The following is a 15,898-nucleotide window of genomic DNA, read 5'->3' as shown; positions in this document are numbered from 1 at the left end:
GCCTCTTCCCGTGTGAGAGATGATTGACAAAAACTGTTCCCATCGATCCTGTGGGCCCAAAGACCTCTAGTGGTGTGGTTGATGGTGGGAATAGTTGGATGTTGTAATCTGAGATATGTTCAAATGGTCCATAAACCACCATCGGCGACGCCACTCCTGAGAGAAACAAAAAAAAAACCTTGGCAAAGGGTCTTACATGTGGACTGAAGGGATATCCTTTTTCCAAAAAGAGAGAACGAAAGAGGCAGAGTAAAGCGCCACGGAGATAACGGGAACCGGTGCATGAAGGATAATATGAACACTAATTCCCATTCAAGACAAATGATGCTCAATTATTGCTTCAATTATTCATCTCGTTTAAATGGTTATGGTTCCAAATTTGAATAATGGCCTATGCACAATTCTTATAACGCACGTTAAAAGAAAACAGGATGATTGCTTACTTCCGGTAGAAAAGAGTGACGAATCAAGATTCCCACAACGATCTTTACGGCCGCCCGGCCAGGATAGCCTGTTTATGGTGGCAGGAATTTTGAGTTGAGCCGGAAAGGGCAGATTAGAAGAATGCGCAGAATTTTGGGGTATTTCCGCTCCTCCAACGATAACTGAAGGTGTACACAGCATGTCAACAAAAACAACCACCCATCTATTACTGTGAGGTCGTTTTGTTTTGCTATTGATAAGACGGCTCTTTGAAGATGGAAGCGCGCATGTTGACTCAGTTTATTGATGTTTTTCGTTCGCGTTCCGTTTCCGTGTTATTGTTTTGTTTTTGCGCATTGCAAACGACCCTACTCTCTGAGATTTGTTTACGTATATTGCGTTTTTAGTAATGAGGGGATCGCTGAGAAACCCAAATTCCCAGGAAGCTTTTTTTGTTGTCCTCAGTAATCCCTTTTTGCTCAGCCATAAAGTAAGTAATAAATGCGCCGTGCAGAAGAACAAAGCAGAGCAGCATCACCAAAAATGAAGGGACCATAAAGAAAGCAAGGAGGGTGAGAATCGCGGAAAGCGGATATAGCATTTAAAACTCCCTTGGAAAGGAAAGGACAGACAATCGCTCGCGATCGGACGCATTTTTTCGGGAAGAGATTCGGATAATTCGTTGCGGATTTTGTTTCCTCGGGGCGACTGCACCACCACACGCCTTAATGACGTGGAAGAAGCAGGATGGCATCAACATTCTCTGTCCCGTGCGCGCCACAACCCAGAAAAACCGGTGGTCGTTGGACACTTCCCACCGGAGGGTTCCCTTGGGAAAAACGCCAGTGCCTATGCTTGCATGCTTGCTTGCTTGCGCCCTCTGGCAATCGGCCAACGTGGAAGGGAACTTTCACAGCGAAAAAATCGTGGACGCGTTGAGTTGTTGCAGTTTATGAAATCTAGACACAGAGGGGTAACGAAAAAATGTGAAAGAGAGCGAGCGAGCGGCCACATTACTACTATTCAACGGGATCGTAAAATGGTACACACATACGATCGAATGGGAAATTGTGTGAGAGAGAGAGTGTGTGTGTGTAAATGAAGAATGAAACACAACATGAAAACGAAAAACAAAATGCAAGAAGATTAAAGCATGAGAACGTGTAACGTGAACGGCGAAAGAGTGAAGCGAACACAAGCAAGCAATGAATGAAAGAGAGCGCAAAGCAAGCAAAGGGATGAAAAGTAGAATGAAAGCATAAGCATGAAAAGAAGAATGAAACAACGCGCATAACAAAAAAAGGCAACGAAGAGAAGGAAAAACGCTTGTCGGTGTCGGGCGGTGTGGGATCTTCTTCGTCGGCACACAAGCATTTTTGTTGTGTTATGCTCTCGTACAAATTTGGTATTTCTCATGTTGCCCTGGTTCTTTTCGCTTTTCCGCTTCTTGTTTTTCAGTGCCTTCCTTCTACCGCTCCCGCTGGTATATGTGTTGTGTTGTGTGCATTTTTTGTTATGTCTCTCTTACTGTTTCTTGGGGTTTTTGTTAGCACTTTTATGCTTTTTTCTTTGGTTTATTTGCTTCTCTTTCGTTCTCTCTCTCTCTCTCTCTCTCTCTCTCTTTTGGTTTCGGATTTATGGGGGGAGGCTTAGTTTCAAAAGAATTCCATTCTCTCCATCCTTTTCCTTCTTTCGTTCCATTTGTGTGGTGTGTGTGGTCGTCTTCAGTTGTAAATTGTTGTTTAGTGCGTGCGCCGTCTCTTTTCCCTTCGCGAGCGTTCTTATTGCATTGTGCGAGCGGGAAGCAAGATCGTATTTTGTTTATTTTTTTCGTTAACCATTGAATGGTTCAGCGCCGTTCCGGCGGGGCCAACCACCCACCACCCATAAGAATAACCCCGGAGAGAGCGCCCCCAAGCAGATCAAAATTGCTTGCTTGGTTTGCACGAGGAAAGAATCATAAAAAAAATCCATTTCGATTTTATGTATGTTGTGTAGTTCGATGGTTTTTTTGTGGGTTTTTGCTCTTCACTCTGATGTTATTGGTGGTAAATGTTACACCATAGTAGTGTATTGCAATTTTATGCATTTTTCATCATTCTAAAAACCGTATAAAAGGTAAGAAAAATCGATAAGGCAAATGCCAATTTTGTTCGTTCGTTAAGTTCATCTCAATAATCGTCTAAAGCTGCGACATGGTAAACTAAGTTTGCGATATATTGTGATGAATTTGTGACATTGAGAGTAACACTGGATAACAACAACTTGAAAAAGAACTTGATAACATCACATGTGACTTCGGTTTGTTCAATTGCTGCTTGTAAATGATCAATAATGTAAATATGCAATGCATTTATTTGTCATTTAGCTTTACCTTATACCATACAACCTTTGCCATTCATTCTCTATCCACAAATGCCAAGTATTGCACATTATTTGCACAAACAATCTTCCACATCCTGTTAGACAGAAGTCGAGTCAGAAAGAAAGGCTCCATTGTTTCGAATCGAATGCATCCAAACTGCAATCGAACATTCTTATTGGAAACGAACAGGAAAGAAGGGAGCAGCAAACTTCTTCTCATGCACGACGACCGGGTTGGGCCGCTGGGTGCATTCTTCGGCGTAAACATCCGTAATAGGGGTGTAGTGTAGTACGGTTGTGTGCGTGTGTTGTGCGTGCTTTAGCGAAGAATGTTCCCCCCGTGCCATAGAGACCGCTGTAAGCATTAGATGTGAAGATGTATGTGTGTGATCAGACGTAGAATGAGTTCATTCATACCTCACCGTGTTTCTTGGAACGAATACCAAAGTTAGAGAGGCGCCACCTACTCCCCTGCCTTCTTCTGTGGCCGACTGCTTGGAGTCTGTGTGTTTGTGGAGAACGCTGGAGAAGAAGTGCAAACATCTCCAAAACAGACAGCGTCTGTTTTAAAGACACTTTTTGGTGGCCACTTTGGTACCAAAGTTAGAGCTTCTACCAACGGGATCGTCAATACTTGGAGAGCAATTTACCGGGGACCTCGGGTCTTATCTCCCGTTGGTTTTAGATAAGCTTGTAATCATCTTAATACGGTACCAGATGGCCTTTGACCACGCCAGGCAAGTTCGTCGACGGGAGCGGAGGGGAGTTGAGGTCGGGGGAGAGGCCTTCACGAAGACGATTTGCCGTTGGGGCGCTAGCCTGATGTTGCCATTGCCAGTTGTCGAGAGCAGTTGTTGGTAGTAGTAGTAGTAGTGGTTGGTTGGTTCAATCGCTCGTCGGATATAAGTTGCTGCTGCTGCTGTGGCGTTTGTTAGACGTTGTTGCCTCTTAGGTCTCCGGTTGCAGTCGGCTAGAGAGAGGCTGCGCGCATGACCGTAAAAAGCAATCGCTGGTTGCGTTGTGCAATTTTGCTGAACTGCATATTGCTGCCCCCAACACACACCACTACTGGGCTGACGGTTTTTGCTTGTTCTGTGTGTGTTGGGCCCACTGCGTATGCAGTCCCAGGCACTTTCAGCTCACAACCAGTTTCAGAATTCTGAGGAAGATTTTCTGACCAGTTTTAGACGACTTTTTGCTTCTTTAGATGCGCTTTATTGAGGGTTCGATCTTGTGAAGCGATCTTGTGAAATTATATATAATCAGCGAATTAATGAATGTTTTTCACAAATTATATAAAATGCTTGAAAATTTTCCGAGAAAATTCCCTTTTCATGAATGTGTGTGAAATTTTCGTTTGCCAACACTACTACTACCACCACCATCATCGATCGAGATGTTTTGCCTCTGCCGAGTTTCCACTCCAATGCGCAGCTGTGAGATCTGTTTACATTCATGCATCGTGCTGACACACATACACAGAAGCAGCAAACATACATAGCATACTTTTTGTGCGTTTGTATGGGTGTGTGTGTATGCGCATAATAAACGCATCTGTTTGTAAAAGATGCAAGCACGACGACAATGTGTACGAGAGAGAGGGGGAGAGAGAGAGAGAGCAGTGCGAGTGAAAAATACTGAAAAAGAACGAGAGAGAGCATGCACAGCCGACGACGACCCTTGGAACAAGGTTGAAGGGCCGCATTCCTAACACGGAGCGGCACAGAGTCCTAGTTCGCCGACTCGCCAGCGATCGGTCGAGACACTGCCACCGCTGCTGTCAGTACGGAGTAGAACGTACTTCGGAAAGGTCGTCTCTCCCAAATCGCGCGCCCGTCGCAAACTGTGTGTTTGTTGTGTGTGAGAGAAGTGCACAGCTGTGTGTGTGAGTGGGTTGCTTGAACGATTAGTGCATTCACATCACTAACCCGACGTTCTCTAGAGCGTGTGGTTTTGCCCTTTAAAGCACCACAATTACTACTACCAGCAACAACGTATTTTACTCCGCTCTATGTTACAAATAGGGCTTAGAGTGTGATTTTACTTAGAAAACATTGTACGTGGTGTGTGGTGTGACAGCAGGCGCGAAAAAGCGGAAGTGAACCCCACACAACCCTCTTTTATGGTGTTGTGTAGTTCGCTTGCAATACGAACAGTTGTGTGTGCCTGTAGTGTGTAGGGTCGGTTTCTCAGAACAGAAAAACATCGAACCTGAACTGGAACTATCCATTACAAAACCAAGTGCCAGTTAAACAGAGAAAGCAGGATTATACTCTACCACCTTCCCCCTTGTGTCTGTGTGTACCCCTTGTCCTTGTGATTCTGTGTGTGTTTGTATGCGCAGGACTATTTCCGGGTCCTAGTTTGAATTGCGCGTCTACAGCCGCCGCCGTCGTCGTCTGTGTGCCAAATTTATACACGTTTTTTGCGCTGCTTCTCGAGAGCACACCCTAGCAGCAACAAACAATACCTAGTGTGCGAAGAAAGTGCGCGTTAGACAGAGGAAATAAGGGGGAAAAACCTCGCCACGGGGACAATAATCTATACGACCCTTTTGCGGGGCTACTGCACTACATATATTCCCCTCGACTGTACAAAAAAAACGAACTGTGTGTGTGTGGAAACTGCGTAGTAAGACACGACACCCAAGGCCAATCGATTTTTTCCGTTTTTGGAGTGTGTTGTCGATCTAGTGTCCACGAGGCTATAGCAGCAGCAGTCTTCATAAGATAGAGAGAGGCTTGTGATATTGATAAGGAACGAAGCGCAGGAGGCAGACTTGTTTGGAACGAACTCATCAAAGTATTAAGCAAACCAAAGGATATTTACACACGCGTACGCGTACTTCGAGAGGAGGAGAGACACAAGCTGTTATTAAAGTTATTTGTTGAAGGCGCTATCAATCTCATTCGACAAAACTACCACCACCGTCACCATCTCCAACGAGACTATTATACATTTTCCAAAGGTAAGGGATTATAAACAGTATCAAGGATGTTGGATTGTGATTAGTCTATCTTATCTCTCTTGTCACGATAGAGCACACGGGCTCTGTAATTGCTATGGGGAGAGTGGGGATTACTTGGCTTGAAGGAAATGGTGGCTTAGCGGTTTAAACTGCTCCACTTTTGGTTGCAAACACTTCTTCTGGCTGAGTGTGATTGTTGAACACGCAACAATGAATTGAATGCATATTCAGTTCTGAGTTTCTTCTAACCTAAGTAAAGTCAGTAGCGTGTGACGTACCGAAAATGTATTCTAGCGAGACAAACCTGAATAGAAGGGAGAGAGGGAGGAGGGTCGTAGGCCCAAACAGCCGCATATATAAAACATGCATATCAAACACTGGGCCCTCGCATTGTTTGTTCGAAATGCAAATGGCTGGTCGCTGGAAGAGAGACGAGGGTATTACCTTCCCGTACACACATCCGCCGGAAGCGGCCATAAACGTTCGTGTGGAACGGACATTTTTTTTTTTTATTTTAGGGTGATATCCCGGGCGAAGACTCACAACTCCGTGAGTGTGTGTGTGTGCGTTTCCCTCTTACCATTCTTACCAATCCGCTCAGGGGACTGCTGCCATGCCGGAAACTCTTGGACGCATGAGCGCATGACGACGAGACGTTATTGTGCTATCGTGGTAAGGGAAGGAACAAGGGCTGAGTGGGAACGGAGGGGTAAGGGAAGAGGGAATGGCATCATCATCACATCTGATGCCGAAAACACTCCGCCGGCGCTTCTTTTCCGGCCGTTCGTGTGGGATGGGTTGATGGTGAGCGCATGCACCCACTAACCGCCCGGACAAGCCCGGTCGTCGTACCAAACCCAGCTGCTAATGTTAATGTCCGCGCGTGTGTGTGCACATGCACATGGGGGTTGTGTGTTGTTAGCACGACCTGCATAATAAAATAAAACAGAAATTAAGCCTCTCTTGCGATGAGGGGGGGAGGGTGCGACGTTCGTTCCCAACTGCTGCGGGAGAAAAGTGGGAAAGAAAGTGGTTTTGCTTCGTACTTTTCTTTCCGTTCCAGCAATATGGCGGCGCCGGGAATGTTCCTGCGTTGTATTTATACCATCGTGTTCCTTCATTTTATGTGTTATCTTTTTAAACAAACTTTGTACCCGGATTTGCGCCAATCATACACGTGACACTGCGCACAGTTTTGTTTGATAAGTATTTGATTTGATGGGCGTTCTTGTTTTTCAAGGTGATAGCGCCACATCCAGGCATCGTTGACGTCTTCAGTAAGTCATGTGTTTTTGCTAACCCTGATTAACTAACCTTTTTTGATAAAATTCCATTCTTATCTCATTACCTTTAAAGATATGATTATAGAAAAAATGTTAATTATACCTTGAAATGAAAAATGCTCGTCCTATCATAAGCTTATGAGCCATGACTACTCACCCATCTGAGAGTTGCCGCTCGAAAAACTCGTTATTTGTTGCCCCTTTCCATCAGCCGGTGGAAAACGGGAGGGAAAAACTTGAACAACTTGAGCGCGCACACGATCCTCGCGCGCGAGAAAACCGAGATCGATGCGCAATGCAGCGGGCGAGAAACACTTAAACCCACCAATGCAGTTAGTGTGGTGGTGGTGGTGGTGGTAGTGCTCTGATTTTCACTTTGTTTTATTACCAAGCCCGCAGTTCGGTTGGCGGCTGCTCGCGGGATCGTGTTTTCCCCTTTGGCTGGTGGGGCCCAAGATCTGTGGGAATGGAATGCGGACTTCGACCGGTCACGACAAACCCCGTTCGATTCGCTTCACCTCTCGCTACACGGCACAGTGGCCGTCTCGTGCGCCCCAGGTTGCGTTTGGAGAGCGTGAGAGGAGGCTTGTCAAGGGAAGCCCCCACACGGAGTCGCACCGAGAGAAAGAATTGACTGAGGGAGACGAGAATGTGCAGCTTTGATGGCTGCTTGGAAAGGTCATTTCGTGTGTTTAGTTAGTGGTGGCGCTCGCGGTATTTAAAAAGCAAAGGTGCGGTGGTGTGCTCTGTGGAGCCTACCGGGTGGGGAATGTCTGCAGAGGGACAAAAAACAGGGTGTTGCCGTGCAAACGAATGCCACCGGAATACGAAATTGCGGTGAAGTGATTAAGCTCGCTCTCTTTGGTGTTGGGCAGAACGTTGGTCGAAACGTTTTACGATTATTATAGGACGTGTACTTCACATCTGCCAGCCGAATCGAAATCATCTGCTGCCCTGTTTGGTTCCTTTAAGGGTTTCTCAGTTTTTCATTCCGGTTCCAGGCAAGCCCCGAGCCAAACACCAACGATCAGATGATGCGATCAAAGTGTGTGTGTGTGGAGGAAACGGCTGGTTGAATTTCAACAGGCAAATAGCAATCAGCAGCATCATCTGCTGCCGTGTGCCATCATCAAACACACGCAGGAACATCTGCCTCACTTTCCGTGCCACCGAAATGTGTCCCGCAGGTCGTTCTTCGGCAAGCGTCATCAACGGCAGCTGCACTGTCGCCGCCAAGCGCTCGCTCGCCCGCGTGTTGGTGTGTGTTTTTTATGTTTTGCCCGAAAAACCCATTTCCCTTCCTTAACTGGGTTAGAAAAGAAGGAAATGGTGGAAGGTGGTGGTGCAGAAGGAAGCAGAGGGATGAAACAAAAACGGCAGGTTGTGTGCGCGACACCCGCCGCCGCCACCGGGCTCTCGAAAAATGGATGGTGATCCCCGACGCGTGATCCTTTTCGGAAACTTTCATCCTGCAGCTGCCGGTTCAGCTTTTTTTTTTTTGGGAATCGTTTCGTGTGTTCCACGGGGCAGGAAAATGAAGCGAAAGAAAGGGAGAGAGAGAGGCAAGGGTCGCTTGCAGTCTCTTTTATTCAATAAAGCATGAAGCATGAACCGAGGGACCACACGAGAGCGTCAAAGGAACAAAAAGACTCACATTGTGTGAGAAGGCTTGCGGGCAGAGTGCGACGAGAGAAGGGCACGTGTGTGTGTGTGTGTGAACTCTCTATGACTGATTGTTCGCAGTAGGACATTTGTTTCATTATAGTTTTGCTTTTCCCCCTATTTGGGAAGAGGATAATCACATCCATCAGCTGCGCCTGCTGCTGCTGCTGCGCTCTCTCTCCCTCTCTATTTGTGTGTGCGCGCGCGCGTGCACCTTCTGCGAAGGATTAGATTCGTTCTGACATGTCCGCGCCATATGGGTCGAGGAGACTGACACACAGACGGGGGGTTTTTTGAAGGCAAGGACGTATACAATCAGGTCGCCTGCTGCATAAAGCTGATCTTATGACCGAGTGACGCACCGTGCAATGATATGGAAAAAACACTTACCTAAGTAATGACACAGTGTTTCCTATCGCTCGATGAATCATCAACCGCGTATGTCAACAATTATCATTATCTGTAGGCGCCGCATTTCCGGCCTTCGTAAGCCGCTTTAGCACGTGACAAGATATTTGCATTTTGATGATTTCACCCAGTAGAATTGTTGTGTTGAGACTCGCTTTGCAGTGGAAAAATTCTAAACAATTTCTTTCTCTCTCTCTTTCTCTCCCCCCCTATCTTTCCCTCTTATCTCTGCCACCCTTCCAGATTGTTTTCTGCTCTTATTTCGACCGCTTGTTGTGCGTGCGTCTGTGGTGCGTGAGTGAGAGCAAACCGTGGCCCAAGCTGCATCGATCGATACGACCAATTGTCCTGTTGTGCGCTTAATCCTGCGCACCGTGGCCACCAACCGTGTTGACGACACGTACTTGCAGAACATTTCACAACAGCGACAGCAGCATCACTACCGTCCCGTCACGGTGTACCCCAGTGGACAGTTTGTTGTTACAACGAGAAGCCGTCCTTTGTACACCAGCAGCTCGCTCGGTATCACTTGAACGTCGTGCGCCGCGTGACGTGACTTGACACACATCACTACTACTTCTACAGCGCGTGCTCTGGTTGTCCATCGTTGTGTTTGTGCGCAAACGCTGTTACATGGACTCACAGCACGCTACTACTGGTTGCTTTCAGCTTTGTCTAGCCCTCTTTGTGCAAAAGCTCGTGCTCGTGCTCCAGAAGACGCAGCGGTACCTGAAGGTCGAACTGTTTGCCCGCTTCCAGCACTCGGAGGGATCTCCGACGATCGCTGCGGCGACGAAAGCTTCCGCCCATCGGCAACCGTCATCGGCAACCGCCACCAACCCCACCACCACCACCAACACCCCCTCGACAAAGGAGCCCGACAGCGGCGACATGCCTGAGATGGCCCATGCACTATCGCTACCCGCCCCACCGATCGACCTGCCCGACAACAAGCACAAGGATGACGATCTCGCCTGCATGTCACCGGAGTACTTCCACATCGAGGAGAACCGGTTACGCAGCTTCACCTCCCGCTGGCCGGTCACGTTCATCAGCCCGAACGTGCTGGCCCGGTACGGGTTTTACTACGTCGGCACCGATGACACGGTCAAGTGCTACTTCTGCCGGGTGGAGATCGGGCTGTGGGAACCGCAGGACGACGTGATCCAGGAGCATCTGCGCTGGTCGCCGTACTGTCCGCTGCTGAAGAAGCGCCCCACCAACAACGTGCCGCTGAACGCGAACTATCTCGATGCCGTGCCGGAGCCGAGCTTCGACACCTGCGGCATCAGCGTGCGGCACAATTCGTACGCGGAGAATGCCGACGATCGGGTGCGGATAGATTTGGACCGGCTGAGCGGCGATTCGTGGAGCGGGGCGAGCGATATCAGTCTGAGCAGTGCCGCTGGTGCAGCGGCTGCTTCCGCCGGGGAGAGCGAGCCGATGCCGTCGGTCGGGAGTGGAGTGGGTAGCAGCAGTATGGCGGCGTCCGCCGCCCCCATTGGTGCCGGTGCATTGCAGCAAGATCAGGCCACGATGTCGGCCGCCGACTGGAACAATGAGGTGCTGATGGGCGAGCACAGTCTCATGCGCCGCCCCGAGTACCCGAACTACGCGATCGAGGCGGACCGGCTGAAGTCGTACGAGGACTGGCCGACGTCGCTGAAGCAGAAACCGCAGCAGCTGAGCGACGCTGGCTTCTTCTACACGGGCATGAGCGACCGCGTCAAGTGCTTCAGCTGTGGCGGTGGGCTGAAGGACTGGGAGCAGGAGGACGACCCGTGGCAGCAGCACGCGATCTGGTACAGCAACTGCCACTACCTGCAGCTGATGAAGGGCCGCGAGTTCATTCAGAAGTGCAATGAGCTGAAGGAGGCGGCTTCCGCCTCCTCCGCTGCCAGCACGTCTTCCGCGATGTCCTCCGCCTCGTCCCAGCCGTCCACGTCCGGCATCAGTTCGGCGTCGTCGTCGATCATGAGCACCTCGCCCGCCTCCTCGAGCGGATTCAGCTCGCCGACGCCGATGGCGGACGAGGAGCGCACCCTGCGCTGCAGCGACCACTCGTCCGGCAGTGACGAGGGCGAGGACGATGCGGGTGGCGATCGGCGCGTACCGTCCGACGGTAAGATCTGCAAGATCTGCTTCGTCAACGAGTACAACACCGCGTTCATGCCGTGCGGGCACGTCGTCGCCTGCGCCAAGTGCGCATCGTCCGTCAGCAAGTGTCCGCTCTGTCAGCAACCGTTCATCAACGTGCTACGGCTGTACCTGTCGTAAGAAAGCGAAGCCTTATTTGCATCGAATCAGCAAATGCTGCGTGGGAACGTCTCGGAAAGAAGAATCCTTGAATTTAGCTATCCTTTCTAATACCCCCCTACCCCCTTCCCCTCTGATCCAGCGCCCGCCGTTGTTACCTGGGCCGTGCCTATGTGTGAGAAGTGCGTATGTGAACTTAGGTCGAATGCATTTCGGAACCGGGTCAGTTCTCGCAGGAGGACGAAACGGAAAAGGGAATATTAGGCATTTGCAAGGAAAAAGGGAATATTAGGTGTACATAGCGTGTGTGGGCAGAGAGGAGCTAATGTACCTTCCCACCGAACGTCTTGAACACACGTACCGGAAATCATGTAGAGCGTGCTTATTAGCTTTTTACTAACTTGGACTGGGAGCCGCGAAAGGATTATACACTGTTTTTCCGTGCCAGTTTCCACTGCGCACAGCATTATTCATCGCTAAGGGTAACGTTTTTGAACACCCTCTGTCACTACTACCATTGTAACAACTTTACTGTTTGAAACCATCCCGCAAGCGTGCGAATAATGCTGTTCACATTGGCAACTGACTTGGCAACAACAGTGTAAAGAAGGTAGAGACAGCACCGATACCGAGAGAGAAAGAGAGAGTATGTGTTAAATGGAAAATAAAATTTTCCTATACATTAAGAGAAGCATCAAACCCCCCCCCCCCCCCCCCCCCCTACACTGTAACCTGGCATTCGGAACACAGGCACTAGTAGCATATCACAAATGAAAGTTGTTGGGCATGTGGTGTTGTTGTCCATCGCCGAATGGACCTTCGCACCGTGAGCATTTACGACGTCTCTGCTGCTGTCGTTGCAGCTGTCTAGGTGAGCTTCGAATAGTAACAATGTACAGATAGGATTTAAGCTCGAACTTCTTGCACTGCAGTTCTTGTTGACGATTTTAAAACGCGATCAAAGCGATATTCTTTCTAAGATGCGTAAGAACCCGTGCGTTGTGAAGGAGGCGAACCCACCCACCAGGATTAATAACTTGTACGCGATTACTTTGGTGTGTGGTATACCGAAAACATCAAGGTAGTAGGGGTGGCCATTCGCAAATAGAAGATTGCGCATTTCACCCAATTTTTTGTAGAGTATGTGGTACGGACTCGCAACAATCGAATCGATAGGAGATAGATGGGCAAAAAGCGCGGTATACAAAATCTCCCCGTCAGCTGTGTACACACTTCAAAACACCGAAATGACTCAATAATTGTTTAGACATAAAACTGGATAATGTAACAATATCGGCATCTCCTTGAATCCTCGTACATCCTTACACTACAAGCTATAAAACAATGTGAAACTAAATGATCTCCTGCAGCCGAAACAGCAAAAAAGCACTTTCACAGTACCTAAAATGTAACGATGCATGAAAAGCTGAAGAAAAAAAAAATGGTATAATATTCAAGTGTGGTAGTAGAATAAGCTAACTGTAATGAATTAAAAAATAAACTATAAAGAAAAATGTTAAAATACACTTATACACACAAACTCGGAAGGCGTTTTCAAATGTCGGTTTTCTTCCTTTCTTTTAAATGATGACTGGCCTGTGTCGTTGGTCTCTCTAACCAGTTGCCGGTTTGTGATCAGTGCGTAACTCGGCTGCGCGCTCTCCTCCGCTCCTCTTCTACGTGGTTGTAATTTATTTTAATCCCAAACATACGCACGTGATGCTGCGCGACACGGACACACGGGATTTGCCAGACACGTCTGGGATTGGATTTATTTTTGGGTTCCCCGTGGCCAAGCACCATCTCATCTCGTCCTCATTAGGCCAAACCAAACTCTGCTTATGTCTTTGAAGTGCGATGTGCGCAGTGCAATATTCCGTGCATTTCGATGCCCCCGGGGGCCGGCGAGACAGTGTCTGGATTCGCAGACAATTCCTGTACGTACCTACCAAACCTCCGCTGTCGACTGTGTCTGGAAGAGTTGCGGAGAAACTATTTTAGTGTTACGGCTATTTTTAAGCAACACGACGGCGCGATGCAGTCTTTGAGTAGTGTGGCATCGAAAGGCATTAGAAACGTGTAGAGTGCAGACATTGAGTGACTGAGTCACTGAGCGGAAGTGAGCAGTTAAAGGAAATGTACTATCGTTGTAAACGGCGCCAGAATCTTATCAGATTTCGGGGAATTTGGAGTATCATTAGTATGAAACATTTGATTTCTGACCCAATAGCTTTGGTGTAAGCAATGAGGCATTTCCTGTTGTCATTGAATTGCAGTATCAATACACATCGTAATTAAACCCTATCGCACTCTGTGAACGTGATTGAACGCGTTTTATGACTGAACCATTTTGATTTTATTTTGCTTGGGCGGTTGCATTTTTTTCTTCTAAATTGCATATGCATTGCTAAGTGGCACTGCATTACATGTGCACCTCGCTGGAGGAAGGGGAAGGCTCCCTGTAATCTGGGGGAGGGGCAATTGTTTTCTTCGTCACCTACACAACACGCTATCGGTGAGGAATTTCCGACTCCGCGTGATCGCGAAGCGAAAACGTGAGAAGAAATCCACAGCAAGCACACATTACGCATTTGCTGTTTTGTGACTGGTATTTCAAAAACAACCGATAATTAGTGTCGCATTTGCGAGGGAGTAGTCGGGGGTGGTATCAGCCAACACGGTCATGCATCACTCGATCACACATACACAGTCTCGCGGATTGATCGCGCACTTTGGTGACCGTTTTTGATGTCACACGCCATTTATTTTACCCGCTAGTGGTTAGACCGGGGGACAGATTTTGATTGTTTGGAAGTCGGTCGATCGATCAGTCGATCAGTGGTGCGGTGTAGGTGGATGTGCCATAATGGACAAGCTTCCATAGTTGGGGCGGGCGCAACCGTAACTGCGAAGGTTGGGAATATGCTAATAAAATGAGTTGGCCAATTGTGCCTGCGTCATCGGACGTGTCACCGATTCATTGAATTGTACATGCAGTCACTGCACAAATGTTTGGCGCTACGATCGAAAAACGACCGGTCCAAAGATAGTCGAAGAAATTACGCAAGCAAGTAAACGATCGTCAGGACATTTGTTCCTTTAAAGTTGAGTCGTAAAGAACATTTCTCTGCAAAATTTGTGGACATTATGGACCTCAAAAGGTCGATATGATGGATGCACGTCTACTATCCATTTGAGCTTACAGGGTTTACCAGCATAATAAACAGCTGTCCACTTGTTTATAACTATAGTCGTTTTGAATAGACACCGCTGTCTACAGGCCGGGCTACATTGATCGTACTCGCAAGCGTAATTTTGATTTTCACTAGCGCATCTGGCGGCGGCTGGTGGAAGCTTTTTTTGGTCATCGAGGGAATGGACCTGCCGGATCTCAAAATTAAGTAGTTTTTCCATCGTTTTCCATTGCAAAAATGGATGCAATGCGTGCAAGACATGTGTATCTACGTTTTACAAAATTTTTCTCCTCCGATTTAAGTAAAAAACATGGAAAATTAACGTATTTTCTGGAGCGGCTCCAAATTGTTTGGCAAAATGCTTCGGTCAGCCGCCGCCAGGTGCGCTAGTGAAAATTAAAATTACACCAGAGAGTACGATCAATGTAGCCCGGCCTTACCACTTGCTCACACGTCAGATGGTGTAAGCTACTCTGTCCAATTTAATAACACACATTTCGCCTTTGATTAGCAACTGTCAGATTCGGCACAGTTTGATTTGCTGGGACAAATTTTGCAACAACAAAACATTTTCAAACACGTTTCTTTTATTCAAGCAATATGCAGTATAAACCATACATTTCAATAAATCAAAACATTAATTTTGTTAATAACAATAGGGACGGTCTGGTGGTACGGTCGTCAACTCGTACAGCTTAACAACACGCCCGTCATGGGTTCAAGTCTCGAATAGACCGTGCCCCCATACGTGGGACTGACTATCCTGCTATGGGAACAATAAGTCACTGAAAGCCAAGCTCACTTCACTAGTGGGTACAGGCAGGCCTTGACTGACAACGGTTGTTGTGCCAAAGAAAAAAAAAATTGTTAATTATACAATAACCACAAAAAACCGTGCCGAATATAACCGTTGTGCAATTCAAGCCGAAAATTGTGTTATTAAATTGGACAGAGTAGCTTACACCATCTGACGTGTGTTGTTTATTGGACTGGTAAACCATGTATCGCCATCTGATATGTGTGAGTTTTTATCATCAATCATTTATATCATCAATATACAGGGTTTCTCAAGGCTTATTGGTTGTTTCTTAAAATTGTTTGGTTCAATAGCATTGATGCCCACAAAGACGATACCAATGTAAATCGAGGGAAACCCCTGTAAGATAAGCGAAGCAACCAGTAGGTGATATAGGTTGTGAACACACAACAACAGCGTCAGTAGTGCGCAAGTGAGTGCAAGCTGCGGGACCAGTGAGAGGAACGAGCTGTTCGTACGTGTTCAGTCTGATTTACTCGATCAAATTTCAACCAAACTCTCGACCTCCTTTTAAGGCAAAGTA

The 15,898-nt window shown here is 47.6% G+C and overlaps 1 protein-coding gene across 1 annotated transcript; it reads left to right on the top strand.

Moving 5' to 3' along the window:
• The first annotated feature begins 4,171 nt into the window (after window positions 1–4,171).
• LOC120950574 (death-associated inhibitor of apoptosis 1) lies at window positions 4,172–12,904 on the top strand. The gene is made up of 2 exons (XM_040368711.2): window positions 4,172–5,755; window positions 9,352–12,904. Exon 2 carries the CDS (start codon window positions 9,742–9,744, stop codon window positions 11,383–11,385), a length of 1,644 nt encoding a protein of 547 aa, XP_040224645.1. The 5' UTR covers window positions 4,172–5,755; window positions 9,352–9,741; the 3' UTR covers window positions 11,386–12,904.
• Window positions 12,905–15,898: the final 2,994 nt, after the last annotated feature.

Source organism: Anopheles coluzzii, chromosome 2, assembly GCF_943734685.1.
Source record: "Anopheles coluzzii chromosome 2, AcolN3, whole genome shotgun sequence".
Taxonomy (NCBI): Eukaryota; Metazoa; Arthropoda; class Insecta; order Diptera; family Culicidae; genus Anopheles; species Anopheles coluzzii.
This window is presented reverse-complemented; position numbering and strand designations above follow the sequence as displayed.